At 43.4% G+C, this 13,762-nt stretch overlaps 1 protein-coding gene across 2 annotated transcripts in view; it reads right to left on the bottom strand.

Moving 5' to 3' along the window:
• DTD1 (D-aminoacyl-tRNA deacylase 1) overlaps window positions 1-13,762 on the bottom strand; it is a 1,185,117-nt gene that overhangs the window by 1,067,432 nt on the left and 103,923 nt on the right. For both annotated transcript variants that reach the window (XM_069607531.1, XM_069607532.1), the window contains exon 3: window positions 491-726. In XM_069607531.1, the coding sequence (XP_069463632.1) occupies window positions 491-726 (236 nt within the window). The remainder of the gene's footprint in view (window positions 1-490; window positions 727-13,762) is intronic.

Here is a 13,762-nt window from a genome sequence, read left to right on the forward strand (position 1 = left end):
TTTTAGCCCACTAATGGCCACCCTTGTTTCGTAATGATTCCACCCACTTAAACAGTAAATAGAAGCAGTAGATTAGAGCATCATACAGAATGGTTTCAGATTGTTCATCTGAGAAAAAGGTATTTTTTACTGAAAATATATTTGTAGCACTTGCTAGAGATGTTTTTCTACTTTCCACAGGAACTACAGCCAAACTTGTAATGAGGCACCAAGTTCCCCCTTTCATCATCCCACGGCAGCCTAAAAGGGGAAAAAACACAAATGGCAGAGAAAATGCTGCATACCCCAGCTGTGACGTCATAGCGGTTGATTAGGACTTTCATAATCCCGTATGATGTCACAGCAGGACGATACAACATTTGGAAATGCAAATAGTTGCTATATGCAGCATATTTTGTCACTAAATGAGCTGTATTACAGTGTACATTCTTTTTACTGCATTTCGAAAATATAAGAATAGCATGAATTGATGGCCATATGCAGGTCTTACCTTTAACAAGTTCAGGCTTGTAGGCTTTTCGTAATTGTTCCACAATGTCATTGTAAAATGGCTCTGCCAGCTCTGAAGGCATGGCCATGTGGAAGTCTGGCTTGTTCCCCTTCAGGACGCATTGCAGTGTAAACTGGCTAATGCAAAGCACCTCATACTGCTTGTCCATCACGCTTTTAGACCACGATTTTCCGCTTCCATCCTCAAACAAACGTATGTTTAAAATCTTCCGGACCCTATGTGGTAAAAAAGTTGTGAGATAAGTTTTCAGCATATCATTTTTATGTTGTGGACAAAATGGAGCACAGAAAAAGGAAATTCTGAATTGTGATGGCATGAAGGGCCTAATCGACATTGTTAAGTAAGGCCGTGACAAGCAGTTTTAGAATTGACAAGAAACCCATACTAACAGAATATATTTGTTAAAATTACATTATGGGTCTACGTGAAGCTTCTAGTTGAACGTTTTTGCATTTAGCTTGATATGTGTGTACTTTACTCCTGCAGTTACAATGTACGTCAGTATCAATTGTGCTATCATCTCAAAAGATGGCATTTGACCAGGTCTATACAACATTTTATTTAATATAAGGTTCAACACATGGACTAGGTCTCATAGGTTTGCGATGGTGCAAGCAGTTCTCTTTGCCTCTTTCTCAAATTCGTATGGGATCCTGCGCTTTCCTGCTTTTAGTCCTTCTCTCCATGGTTTATTTATTAGAACGCTCTAGGAGCTTGGAATTAAATCCCCAATTTGTGACACTTTCCTAATGATCTGTTTCTCAGGTTTGTCTGGAAACTTGGACTTTAGCTCCCAGTATTAGTCCTGCTACACCCAGATTTCATCTACCCAGATTTCATCTAACAGGGTTCTCAGAATGTGGACTTCACTTCTTAGGATGGAATCCATCCTGTTTCGCAAGTTCAATGATTCTCCACGCAACTTCTACCTAAGAGGTATCTGAGAATTTAAGCTTTGATTACCATAATGCAATGGTCCTTACATTTAATGATCCTTCATACAGCCACTACTTCAGTTCCTAGGATTCAATCCTGTTCCTCCAGGCCGATGGTTTTCCTCAGAACATATTTGTGAGGAGGTAACTGAGAATTCAAACTTGAATTGAAATGTTACAAAGTTTCTCACATTCAATCATTCCTCAACTCAGCCTCTTCTTTAAAAGGGATCTAAATTGAAATCTGGCAAAATCAAGAAAAGGCACCATACACAAAGTGGTCCAGCGCCACGTGGGTGCTTATTCAAAAGTGTCTGTTAGGTGTCCAACTGATACAGAGTGTGAAAGAAATATTAAGATCGTGGTCTTGCAATACCTTGTGCACATTCAAAAGTCTTCAACAGTATAAAGTAAGACTAATTGAGCCTTGTTTTGGTGAATGGATCGGAGCCCGGAAGAGGGGGATCCAACGTTGAACTTTTTGTTTGTGAAACAGATCTGAACCCAGCGCATGGGGATCCAGGGTGAATACCCAAAGTGAATACTGTGAATGCCAAGGAGAACATTTGAGTGTCGTTTCTTTTACAGCAGGCCCTCTGCGTCAAGAGACTGGTAAGAAGTAAAAGACTTGAACACAGAAGGTCTTGAGTTTTGTGGACTGTGAAAATGGAACTGTATACTTGTGTGCAGAAGCCAGAGTGCGTGCTTTGCTCGAGTGAACCGTTGCCGCATGCTGAAATCGTGAGGAAGGGAGGCCCACAGCCCAAGTATCCTTACTTATCATTTTGTGAACACTTCGTTCTTTTTATGAGGTGAACCTCACACTATTTGTAACTAGTAGTAAGGATTGGCAATCGTTTTTTTTAGTATAGGACCTTTTTATGTTGACGACTCCACCATGACTGCCTTCTTTATTATTTGGTGGTCGCAGCTTGCTCCCATCTTTAGACTTAGGTTTAGATAGGCGTTTATCACACCCCTGGAAAAGTTCAATAAATAACCTTGAACTGTGGTCACTTGTGTCTGTCATACTATTGATGCGATGCGTTCGTTACACCCACCACAAAAGGTGTGAGAAGGGAGCTTTGTGTGCTGCAGAAATATTCTTCGTTGTCCGACTTAGCTCATTATGGAGATAAGAGAGCTGTGTGTTTATGAAGCTATTCCATGTGGTATTACCCAGTACAGCCTTAGTTCATATGCTGATTCTGAAGAAAAGAGCTATGTGCTGCAGACTTACTTCCTACTGTCCAGCGCTTCAAGTAGGATGTGAAATCGAGGGGTGGGGACTCTAAAGTATGGAAGTTGGTGTGGGTGTTGCTATTTTGTCAGATGCAAATGAGAGAGTGGGCGCATTGCTATCATTCATTTTACTGCACCCACCGCTCCTTTTGTTTCCAAACTGTGGCGTCGACCCCTGCACGTGGCCTTCATCAAAATGGCTTTATCAAAATGTCTCCTTCCCAGCCCCTCCCCACCCAACACAGATGGTAGCTGTTGACACGCGAAAGGGCGGTCTTCAGGGGTCCAACCTCAGATTAAGAAAAAAGGAGAGGCAGATGCAGCAAAAGGAATGATAATGCACCCGCCTTTCCAACTGAGCTGAGAACTGCTTACAAATACTTGAGGGCAAGGTAAGCCTAGTAGGAGTGCCCAAAAAGAGCACCCACTCAAGCCCACATTTTTGGAGACTGCTGCTACTCTGGCCCACTTAAGCCCAACCCACTTAAATTCCTGCCACTATCTGACGCAGTCCACCCACGAGAAAATAGATTTGTATCAATTAAGTTATTTCTCATTGTCTGATCCTGCCCACAATGGTCAAATGCCCTATGTAATCAGAAACAGATGTCTGTTTGTAGTGTAGCTCGCTAACCATCTGAACTACCATAGTTCTCACCACAGATGCAGACTCGCAGGTCTGATACACTTTTAACAGAGCTGACCCATTCTTGATCTTAATTCTTCACACAAAATATATTTTATTTTCTCTCTCTTCAAAAATATAATTATTTGGGAGAAATAAAAAGTAGGACAGCTATAAAAAACGTGGTTAACAACTGTTATATAGAAGATTAAAAGGATATGAACATACCTCCAGCTCGCGAACCCTCTGCATGGTGAAAACACTTTAGTCTTTAAAAGTACAATATTATCAAGATCTTTCCTCAGATGGAAAAGCATAAGATTGAGCAGGTATACTTGCCTATTATTGAATTTGAAAAATAGTGTGAAATGTGCATGGTCCAGAGGTTCATGCTTGTGAACTCATGGGGTATGGCCTGGAGTTTCACCCCCAAATTGAGTCAATGTGCCAAAAGAATACAGGTTACCCATGCCCTCAAACTCACCAGACAATTATTTGATGTTTGCCTTCAGTTTATCACAGAAGATTTGTAAAGCAGCAAGAGGGTAATTCAGGGCGCCTGTTGCCCTCAACCATTGACCTAGACAGGAGTGTCACAGATGGCTCAAGGAATAATCCAAGTCTCAGACAAGGGTTCAAGGGTTTTTATTGAATGATCTCTCAGGGACCTAGACCTGTATTTCTCTATCACTTCGCTAGAAAGCACCAATCCTCCATAGTACAAGCATCCCTACTTCCCAAGTTAGTGTGCACAGAATATTGTCCCTGGCCCCCACTGTCTAAATTCTGACATGTAAGTGAGTCAAATGCCTTATCTATCTATCCTCCCTTAGGGACTTCGTAGACTGACCCTGCAGTATCACAATTGTTAGTTTACTAAACAGGATAAGCGGGTGTGCCTTTCTGACACACTGCCCGAATCAGTCTTCTTCCTAACCATGCCCACGTACTCCTCTCACTATCTGATGTTTCTCTCGTACTACTCTCCTCTGGCTAACTCCACCTGCCTTCACTTTTACTCCGTCTTTCTCTTCTGTCCCTCCTACCTACCTTACCTTCACCCTTTCATATTACTACTCCCTCCACTACACTACTTACTCATTCTGCCACACTACTGCTCCCTCCTCCAGACTACCACAACTCCATCTGACTTTCTTCTCAGACACCTCACTTTCACATTTACTTCACATTCACGAACATACACTCCCTCTCCCACTCACCAGTCTTTCAAGCACACTCACAATGCAGCACCACTTGCATTCCCTAGCCAATACCTCAACTGCTCCAGAAATCACCTCCACACTCCACCCCAACATCCTTCCTCCTGTGGGTCTCTTGGTCTGGAACCTCCTTCAGCTAGCTCTTCCACGGACCTCACCTGAACAACCCACACCTTTCTGCTTCCTGGGGTCTCTGTTAACCTGCTCCCTATCCTATGGTTGTCTTCTGGATCTGACCAATCTGTCAAAGTCTTTCCCACCCTGGAGATATTATATACAACATATTTTTCATATAGCACGCTAAGCCCCACCCCGTTTCTCCCTGCAGGGTCACTGCAGAACACCAATGGCAGTTTGTTTTGTAAAGTGTTCACGATAGTGTTTGGGGTGTCTGGCCTGGTTGTCCTAAGGTAAGCCTAGTCTTTATTTGGTGGTTTCTTATTTTAGGTCCCTGGTGGTCAAAGGTGGTTGCATCAGTCTCTTTGGCGTGCGGGCTGAGGCTAGCAGGCAGCATCTGCAATAGCCACATAGGAGCTCCGGATCCTTATTTGGTTGCTTACAAAAGTGGGCGGGGGTGTTTGAATCCCTAAGTATCCTACCTGGTAGGATGGGGTAAAGGTGGTATAGGAAAGGGGATACAGCGTCTCGCCATTTGGTGTCTCACTTCCACTCCCCTAAGACCCCTCATCCAGGTGATCCTCCCTCACTGGTCTACCCCCAGGAACTGGATCCAAAAGCGATGGCTGTGTCCTGGACACCTGGATGACAGATCCCTGGTGACTAGCGGGTGAGACACCTTCAGATTTCTCACATACCCTCCCGCTATGCGAAGTAGCTGCATCTGTTTCACAAGGGAACCTGAGAAAGGAAATCCACATTCCCTTGATCTTTGCCTTTTCGGTGCTCAACAGTGAAAAAGTAGGGTTGCAGGTCTAAGAACCATCGCATGACTCGAGGGTTAGAATCTTTACTTTGGCTGATCCAAACTAGCGGAGAATGATCTGTGACGAGTGTGAACTTTCGTCCTAGGAGGTAATATCTAAGGTGGGTAATGTCCCACTCGTTGGCAAGAGCTTCTAATCCCAGCACACAGTAATTTCTTTCAGGTGGAAAGAGTTTCTGACTAGTAAATAAGATAGGATGTTCCAATCCGTTGCAAGTTTGTGACAAGACTGCTCCTAGCCCTGTAAGGGAGGTATCAGGAAATGGGGCCCTCCCAACTGCCATTGTCCCCCTGTTGGGTAGGACTGGCTCATGAGATACCTAGCCGTTCCATACAATGTACATATCCCAGTTTGCCAGTTAAGGGTAATCCCAGGATGCAAATAACTGGTAGTTTGGGAGAATACAAACCCCCTTTCCCCTTTCCCCTTTAATAGTAACCCATGCTCTGCAAGTCAGCTCCACCATGTTCTTTGGCTTAGACGGTCTACCCGGAGCCTTTAATAACTGCTTGTAATAAAGACAGCACTGCAGTGGCCCTTTCTATCTCAACGTGTCTCCTGTCAATCCCATCGCCAGACCACCACACCAAAAACCTGGCCTGGGCCATCTCATAATAAGCCTCCATGTCTGGTAATGCCAACCCGCCTCTCTCCAACAGAGACACCAACTTCTACCAAGCCATATATGCCTGTTTACCCAGCCAAATGAATCGGGACAGTGTTGACTGTACCTCTTTTACCGAACCGAGGCGCTGCCTAACCCTGCCCATGTACTTCAGATGCTAACAGACCACATTTAATTAGTGTTGCACCTGATGGTCGCCACTAGACCACACTTGATATGTGTTGTGCCTTATGGTCGCTAATAGACCACATTTGAGCTGTGTTTGTGTTCTATGGTCGCTAATAGACCACATTTGATTTGTGCTTGTGCTTTATGGTCGCTAATAGACCACATTTGATTTGCGCTTGTACTTTATGGTCGCTAATAGACCACATTTGATTTGTGTTTGTGCTCAATGGTCGCTAATAGACTACATTTGATCTGTGCTTGTGCTTTATGGTCGCTAATAGACCACATTTGATTTGTGCTTGTGCTTTATGGTCGCTAATAGACCACATTTGATTTGCGCTTGTGCTTTATGGTCGCTAATAGACCACATTTGATTTGTTTTGTTCCTCATGGTCACTAACAGACTATTGATTTGTTGTGTCCTAGCCCCATACGCTATGTTAGGTACTATAGTCACTGTTTGAGTGCAATATCAAGGTGCCCTCAGTCCCTGTATTTTAGCCTACCTTGCTTTTATATATTTTTATTATTATATATACATATTATTATATATAGTATCATATTCACTGTTTGCCACATCTAGGTGCCTTCAGTCTCTATAGCCTAGCCCTGTTGGAACAGGTGCACTTAGGTGCCTCCCTTGCTATGTACTCTAGACAATGCCCACTCGTGCCTCATATACTTGTGCCCTACCAGTGAATGGTGCCTAGACCTATAGATTTAGCCACACAGCCTAAACACTATTACTGACATTTAGTACTTGACCGCCAGCTACCCTAGTCCACACACTCTAAGCGGCACTGCCAGCCAACAGGAATAGCTTCACACTATGTCTAGCTCACTCAACATTTACTCTCTAATGATCAACATTTACTTTCTAATGATCATGGCCACACTACACGCCTCATCTAAGAACAGCAACACTGAAGCTCCCCTTTGCAAGCCAGCTCTCGCGCCTCATCTCATCCTCACCACACCCAAGATACCCAACTACCTTGGCCACATCAGCCCCACGCACCAGACCATGCCAGGCCGACTAGTGTACACCTCTCAGCCTACCCCAACTTACGAGAGAAACCTTAAACTACGCGCCAGACTTAATAAACTCTATGAACCTCTTAGAAGATCCCTCCCCACTATAAAACGCACAACGAAAGACCAACACATTAGAACATGCTCTGCACTCTCTCAATCTTCCCCATCAGTGAATATAAACATGCCTAAGACAAATACCAATTCATCCAACTCGGCCATAACCAAAATGGACCCCAAAGGACACTCCCTCTTGGGAGCACTCCTTAATGCAAGATCCCTAGTGGCACACGCCATTGACCTAGCTGATTTAATCACAGAAGCCAATCTAGACTTTATTGCTATAACTGAGACATGGCTACATAATGCGGCAGGCCCATCGCTCATGCTGGCCATTCCGGACGGTTACACCATTTCTAGGCAGGACCGAGAAGGCTCCCGCGGAGGTGGAATCGCCATTATATCCAAAATAAACCTATCACTACGCCTAGTCCCTACTACAACTATGCAATCCTGTAAAACTCTCACTGCCAAAATTCCCATAAACAACACCCAAACTATCTCAATTCACCTAATTTACAGACCACCGGGTCCACTTGGAACCTTCGAGGAGGACCTGCACAGCCTTCTGTCCAACAATACCAAAACCACCTCCCAATTGCTGATATTAGGGGACTTTAACTTTGGCTTCAATGACTAAGCAGATGCCCATGCTGCCACTATCGCCAATACCCTTCACACCTTAGGACTTACCCAAAAAGTTAACACCCCCACACATGTAAAGGGTAGAATACTTGACTGGATTGCTGATTCCAACTGTTCAGCCACAGTATCCTCTATTACGCCCCTCTCCTGGACAGACCACTCCTTTGTGTCCTTTAACTTACTAACTACCAAATCACCCAGCCTTGACCCACAGGCAGCTCCACCATGCCCTACAAGAAATAAAAAGAATATTACAGCAGATAATTTTATTCCCCTGATCCTTCCTACTTTAAATGCACTACCAGACAACCTCGACCCTAGTGCATTGGTCAACAAATTTAATAACATCATGCGCACCACTATGGACAAAGTCGCCCCCCTCAAAATGCGATCAAGCAAACCCAAGGCACACTTAAACAAGTGGTTCACGCCAGAACTTAAGGCCTTGCGCCTAGACAAAAGAAAATGCGAATCTGTCTGGAAACTATGTCCATCCGAAGAGAATAAAGCTAATTTAACTAATATCTCTCGGCATTATAAAAATGAAATTTGCCTAGCGAAACGTAATTCCTACGATGTTAGCATTGCCAATGCCAATTCAAGTATGAAGGAACTCTTCTCTATCTTGAAAGAACTGGAGTCCCCCATCGCCACACCAGATACCTGCATTAAAGACCAGACTTGGTGCACAGATATCCAAACAGCCTTAGCAAATAAAATCACCACACTGCAAAATAAAATTCAATTAAAAAAAAGACTCCCTAAACCTCATAAACAAACCGCCACTTAACAATACCATTAAAGACCCAACCAACAAATTTTCCTTCACTAAAACTACGATCTTAGAGGTAGAGAAAATCATCCTTTTCCTTAAACCGTCGAATTGCAAAGGCGACATCTGCCCAGCGCAACTAATAAAAGACGCTGCCAGAGACCTCTCACCGTTCATTTCAAAATTGATCAACTCCTCCTTCGCCACAGGTATTATCCCGGCAAACCTAAAACAATCAAGGGTGCTCCCTCTTCTCAAGAAGCAGACTCTTGACCCCCTCATCCCTACTAATTATCGGCCCATCACCACCGTACCTTTCCTTTTGAATATACTAGACAAGGTTGCCTATACACAAATTCAAAGACACCTTGATTCTAACAACCTACTGGGAGCTAGACAATCTGGTTTCCATCCACTCCAAACTGCACTCATTGACCTAAAGACCCAGATAGACAATCCGAGAGACCAAGGCAAGACGGCACTCCTCCTCTTACTTGATCTCTCAGCCGCCTTCGATCTGGTGGATCCCAGGGTCCTTTGCAAACACTTGTACACTGCTGCACACTTCTCCACGCATGCCACCAAATGGATTAAATCCTTTCTGAGTGAGAGAACAATGAGAGTCTTCTCCCCTTCAGCAGCAGTTGACCCTCTTCCTATCACATGCAGCGTCCCTCAAGGCTCCTGTGTTTCACCAACCTTGTACAACATATTCACTAAACCCCTCTTCGATGATCTGGACCTTCTAGGTATCACCTACACTAACTATGCAGATGATACACAGATTCTCCTCCCGCTTTCTGGGGATCACAGCAGGGACAGGGAGTTGGTGAATAGGGTGTACCTCATTATTCAGGCATGGATGGCATCACATGGCCTCTGCCTGAATGATAAGACTGAGTTGATCATTCTGGGCACGCAGGCCAATATCAACAAACTAGGCAAGGACTACTCCACATTTAACATAGATGGCAATAGCATCAAGGTTTCGAGTGAAGTAAAAACACTAGGCTTCTATCTTGACTCCACCATGTCTTTTGCCAAACAAGTTAACTCCTTAGCCTCCACGACAGCCTATACCTGCAAGTTAATAAGAGCAGGTAAACCCTTCTTATCTAATAACAGTTGCATGATCCTAGCGAGAGCCTTAATACTATCACGACTCGATTATTGCAATGCCCTTTACAGTGGCGCTAACAAAACCATCACCAAAAGGCTACAAATCCTACAAAACAACGCCCTCAGAGCCGCCTTAGGCATAAACAAAAGGGACCATATCTCATCCATTAGACAACAATACAAATGGCTCTCCACTGACAATAGAATTCACCTAAAAATGCTCTCCCTGACGCACAGAGCCCTCAATAACGCTGCCCCCATTTACCTGATGGACAAAAGAAAAAGAAAAATCTCCAGCAGACCTACAAGAACTCCCAACTCCAACTGTCTGGAAATTCCTAGATTTAAACTTGCCAAAATTGGCGGCACAAGCTTCCCTGTGCTAGCTGCTAAATGGTGGAATGCCCTACCACACAACCTGATATCAGACCAACCTTTCCTCCACTTTAGAACAAATCTTATCAAACACCTCAATGACAACAATATGTAAGGTTTGAAAGACTCTAATCTGTGTTATGTTACTTATCTGTATGTATATATGTACCATCAAGATTTATCACTATTGTAAATTTAACTATGCAACACATTTTATTTGCTGTAACACTGTAATTTCCATGCAACATTGTAAGCCTCTTTCACTGCGCCCGGTTACCCTTGGGTCTGGCGAGCAATACAAATAAATAAACAAACAAACAAACAAACAAACCTCCCAAATGAAAAACTTAGGTACTGCCAGCGGTACGTTTAGAAACACATACAGGAATCAAAACTATTTTTACCAACGAAATCCTTTTATATAGATTGAGGTGAAGTCTCATTCATCTTCCCAAAACCCTTTTAGCATGCTCCAACACATGTACATAGTTGAGTTGGTATAAAATCTCAAGAGGACCGAGCCACATATATCCCCAAATATCTGGTGTATTCTGTGTGCCACTAAAACCCAAACCCATCAGGAAAGTGCCAAGTGGATTCAGTGAGTGGAAAGAGCACTGATTTTGTAGTATTTATGTATAATCCTGAAAAGTCACCAAATTCCAAAACATCTGTCATAATCGGCCCAAGATTATTCTGTGGTACTCGGACAAAGATCATAATGTCATCTGCATAAAGGGGACTGCAATCTTTTGATTGTAGAACTGTATCCCCCTATGTACATGACTCTCCGTCAGCAATTCAGCAAGTAGCTTAATCAGCAGGGCAAACAACAAGGGCGAGAGAGGACACCCCTGTCTCCTGCCTCTCCCCAACGAGAGTCAACGTGAATTGACCATTCAATTTAATTTTACCATTGGGCGAAGCATCAAGCAGTGACACCATGGATATATACCCTTCTCCCATCCCCATTCTCCTCAGCAGCGCAAAGAGGAAGGGCCAGTCCACAGAGTCAAACGTTGTCTCGGCATTCAATAGTGCTGCCACCAGTCAGCCAGGCATACTACAGACATTAAACCAAACATGCGTCGCAACCCATATGAGGCACAGTGTCCCGGAATAAAACGGGATTGTGCCGCCTTGACACCAGTATGCATCAGAGGCATTAACCTTGTAGTCAGTAATTTTGCAATATCTTATTGTCTAGATTAATCAGTGAAATCGAGTGGTATGAGGTACATTCATCTGCTGCTTTCCCCGGTTTCAATAATACAGTAACCACCGCTTCCCAGATAGTATCCTGCAGCCGACACTTGCGCAATGCCTGTTGGTACACCTCTAAGAGATGTGGAGCCAACAGTGGAGCAAAATATTTATAGAACTCAGCGGTGACGCCATCCGGCCCAGGAGTCTCCACAGAGGATAGCACCTTGATCACTTAGAGGATCTCCTGCTCAGTAATGGGCCAACATAACCAATCACGCTCCTCCTCCTCACACCAATTGAGTGTCACACACGATCCAGAAATGTACTTATCTCGGCCTCTCGGTGACAGGCCCAAAAAGAATAAAGGGCAGAATAGAATGTTTCAAACGTCTGAACAATCTCCCAATCTGAATAATGTAGATCTCCTTGTTCATCCTAAATAGATGTGATGTGTGGGCTAGAGCTCAGAGCCTTGGCTGCCTTCACAAGCAATTTAACAGGCCGCTGGCCCTCCCATAAATTGTCAGTAAAAAAGTTATCAATCACTTACGTAATCCCAGACGAGAACAATATATCAGATAAACCTTCACTTTTGAACACCCAAGTTGGTCTGACTGCTATATGCCCGGGACTTCCAGCATCAGCACCAATAGCGCGTGATACGACAACATGCGTGCCAATATTATCAGGTCCCAGCGCAGGAGCAGATGATAGCCCACCAGATCCCCCAAACCACTGCACCAAACAGTCAGTTGAACAACTGCTTAGTTAACCAGACAGGGGGAAAAGGAGAAGTGGAGAAAACAACAAACAGACAAGGCTTCTCTGTCTCCTTCTGCTTCCAACTATTCTGCTCACTGGATACCCTGAAAAATTCAGCATCAGTTTAATTTCACCTTAACCCTCTCTAACATTGTAAGAACAATTCACAATTGTTTCCCCAACCCCTCTTTACCTTGTCAACCTCTGCTTCTAGCTGAGAGGCAATTTGTAATGGTTGGAGTTCTAATTGTCTTGCTTCTTTAACTGGAAACTGATGAATGTTCTAGACTATTGCTCCCTCAGATGCTCTGTTAAGAGTTTTCAATGCTTCTTGCTTCCACTATCCTTGTAGTTATTATCAGTGAAAGTTAATTAGATTCCTAAACTTTTACCCAGGATTTCTCTGTTCTCTTAAAACTGCTTACAACACTTTGGATTTCTTTGCTCAATAAAACTGTTTGCAAAACTTGAATTACTTTACTCTTTTAAACTGCTTGCAACTTCTTTTGCTTCTTCCTTGTATTGAAGGATTGCTTATATTGTGTCTTTTTACATAAAACATTAAACAATTTAATATTTCAAACTTGATAGCCTCTGCTCAATTAAACTGATTACTTCTTCACTCTCTCTCACTTGTATTCAGTAGTATTGACTTCTTCTGTGGAAGTGCGAACTTCAGAAGCTGGAATTAACTTCCTTTCGATACAACTTCTTTTACAGCTGCTGCTTTCTCTTTTACGGGCGCACACAAACTATCTCTCGCCACGCCCGCTGATTTTTAAGAAGAACTTCTCCATTCTTGTACCGCATCGAACGGTCTCCACAGCTACCTACAAGCCGCGCAACACAGTTTCAACGCCGGTTAGTTCGTTTCACAATACAATCGGATCCTCTCATACAACGCTGGAACCACGTCACTAGGTTCCTTCCTCTAATGCGCTCGCCTTAATAACACGGCCCAAGACCAGCTTTTCAATATTTACTTTCCCAGTGAAAAGCGTGCGCCGAACTCCGTCGCTTGTAAATGTATTACTGCTTACATGCACATCACTTTTATCCTGCAGAAATATTTACACTTTAAAATATGTACAGTTTATGCTGTTCCCATAAATTTAAGAAGATTCTTAACAGTACTGACTTTCTTCTTTTTTCCAGAACTCTTTAAAAACTATGCACATGTAGTAACTTCTAACTAATTGTTTTGACAACTTATTTCTTCAGTGACTTATCTGTGTTTGAGTCTCTGGTACTTTCTGCAGTCTTTTCCTCTTGGCAGGATGTTTCCTTAACTTGATTCTGTAGTAAACTTGAGAGCTCTTGAGCGCTGTGACCTCTCTATAGCTGATCTTGAATGAAAGGCAGTTTAGAACCCTTTCAGAGGTTCCAAACTGCATCATAATAGTCTATATATAGCCAATGATTGCTGAGCAGTTCACCATCTTGAACTGGGAGAAATAAAGCTGGCTAACATGAAGATCAAGGAAAATATTGTAAACTACAGAAATTAAGCCTCCAGAACAC

Source organism: Ambystoma mexicanum, chromosome 4q, assembly GCF_040938575.1.
Source record: "Ambystoma mexicanum isolate Mex_15411 chromosome 4q, UKY_AmexF1_1, whole genome shotgun sequence".
NCBI lineage: Eukaryota > Metazoa > Chordata > Amphibia > Caudata > Ambystomatidae > Ambystoma > Ambystoma mexicanum.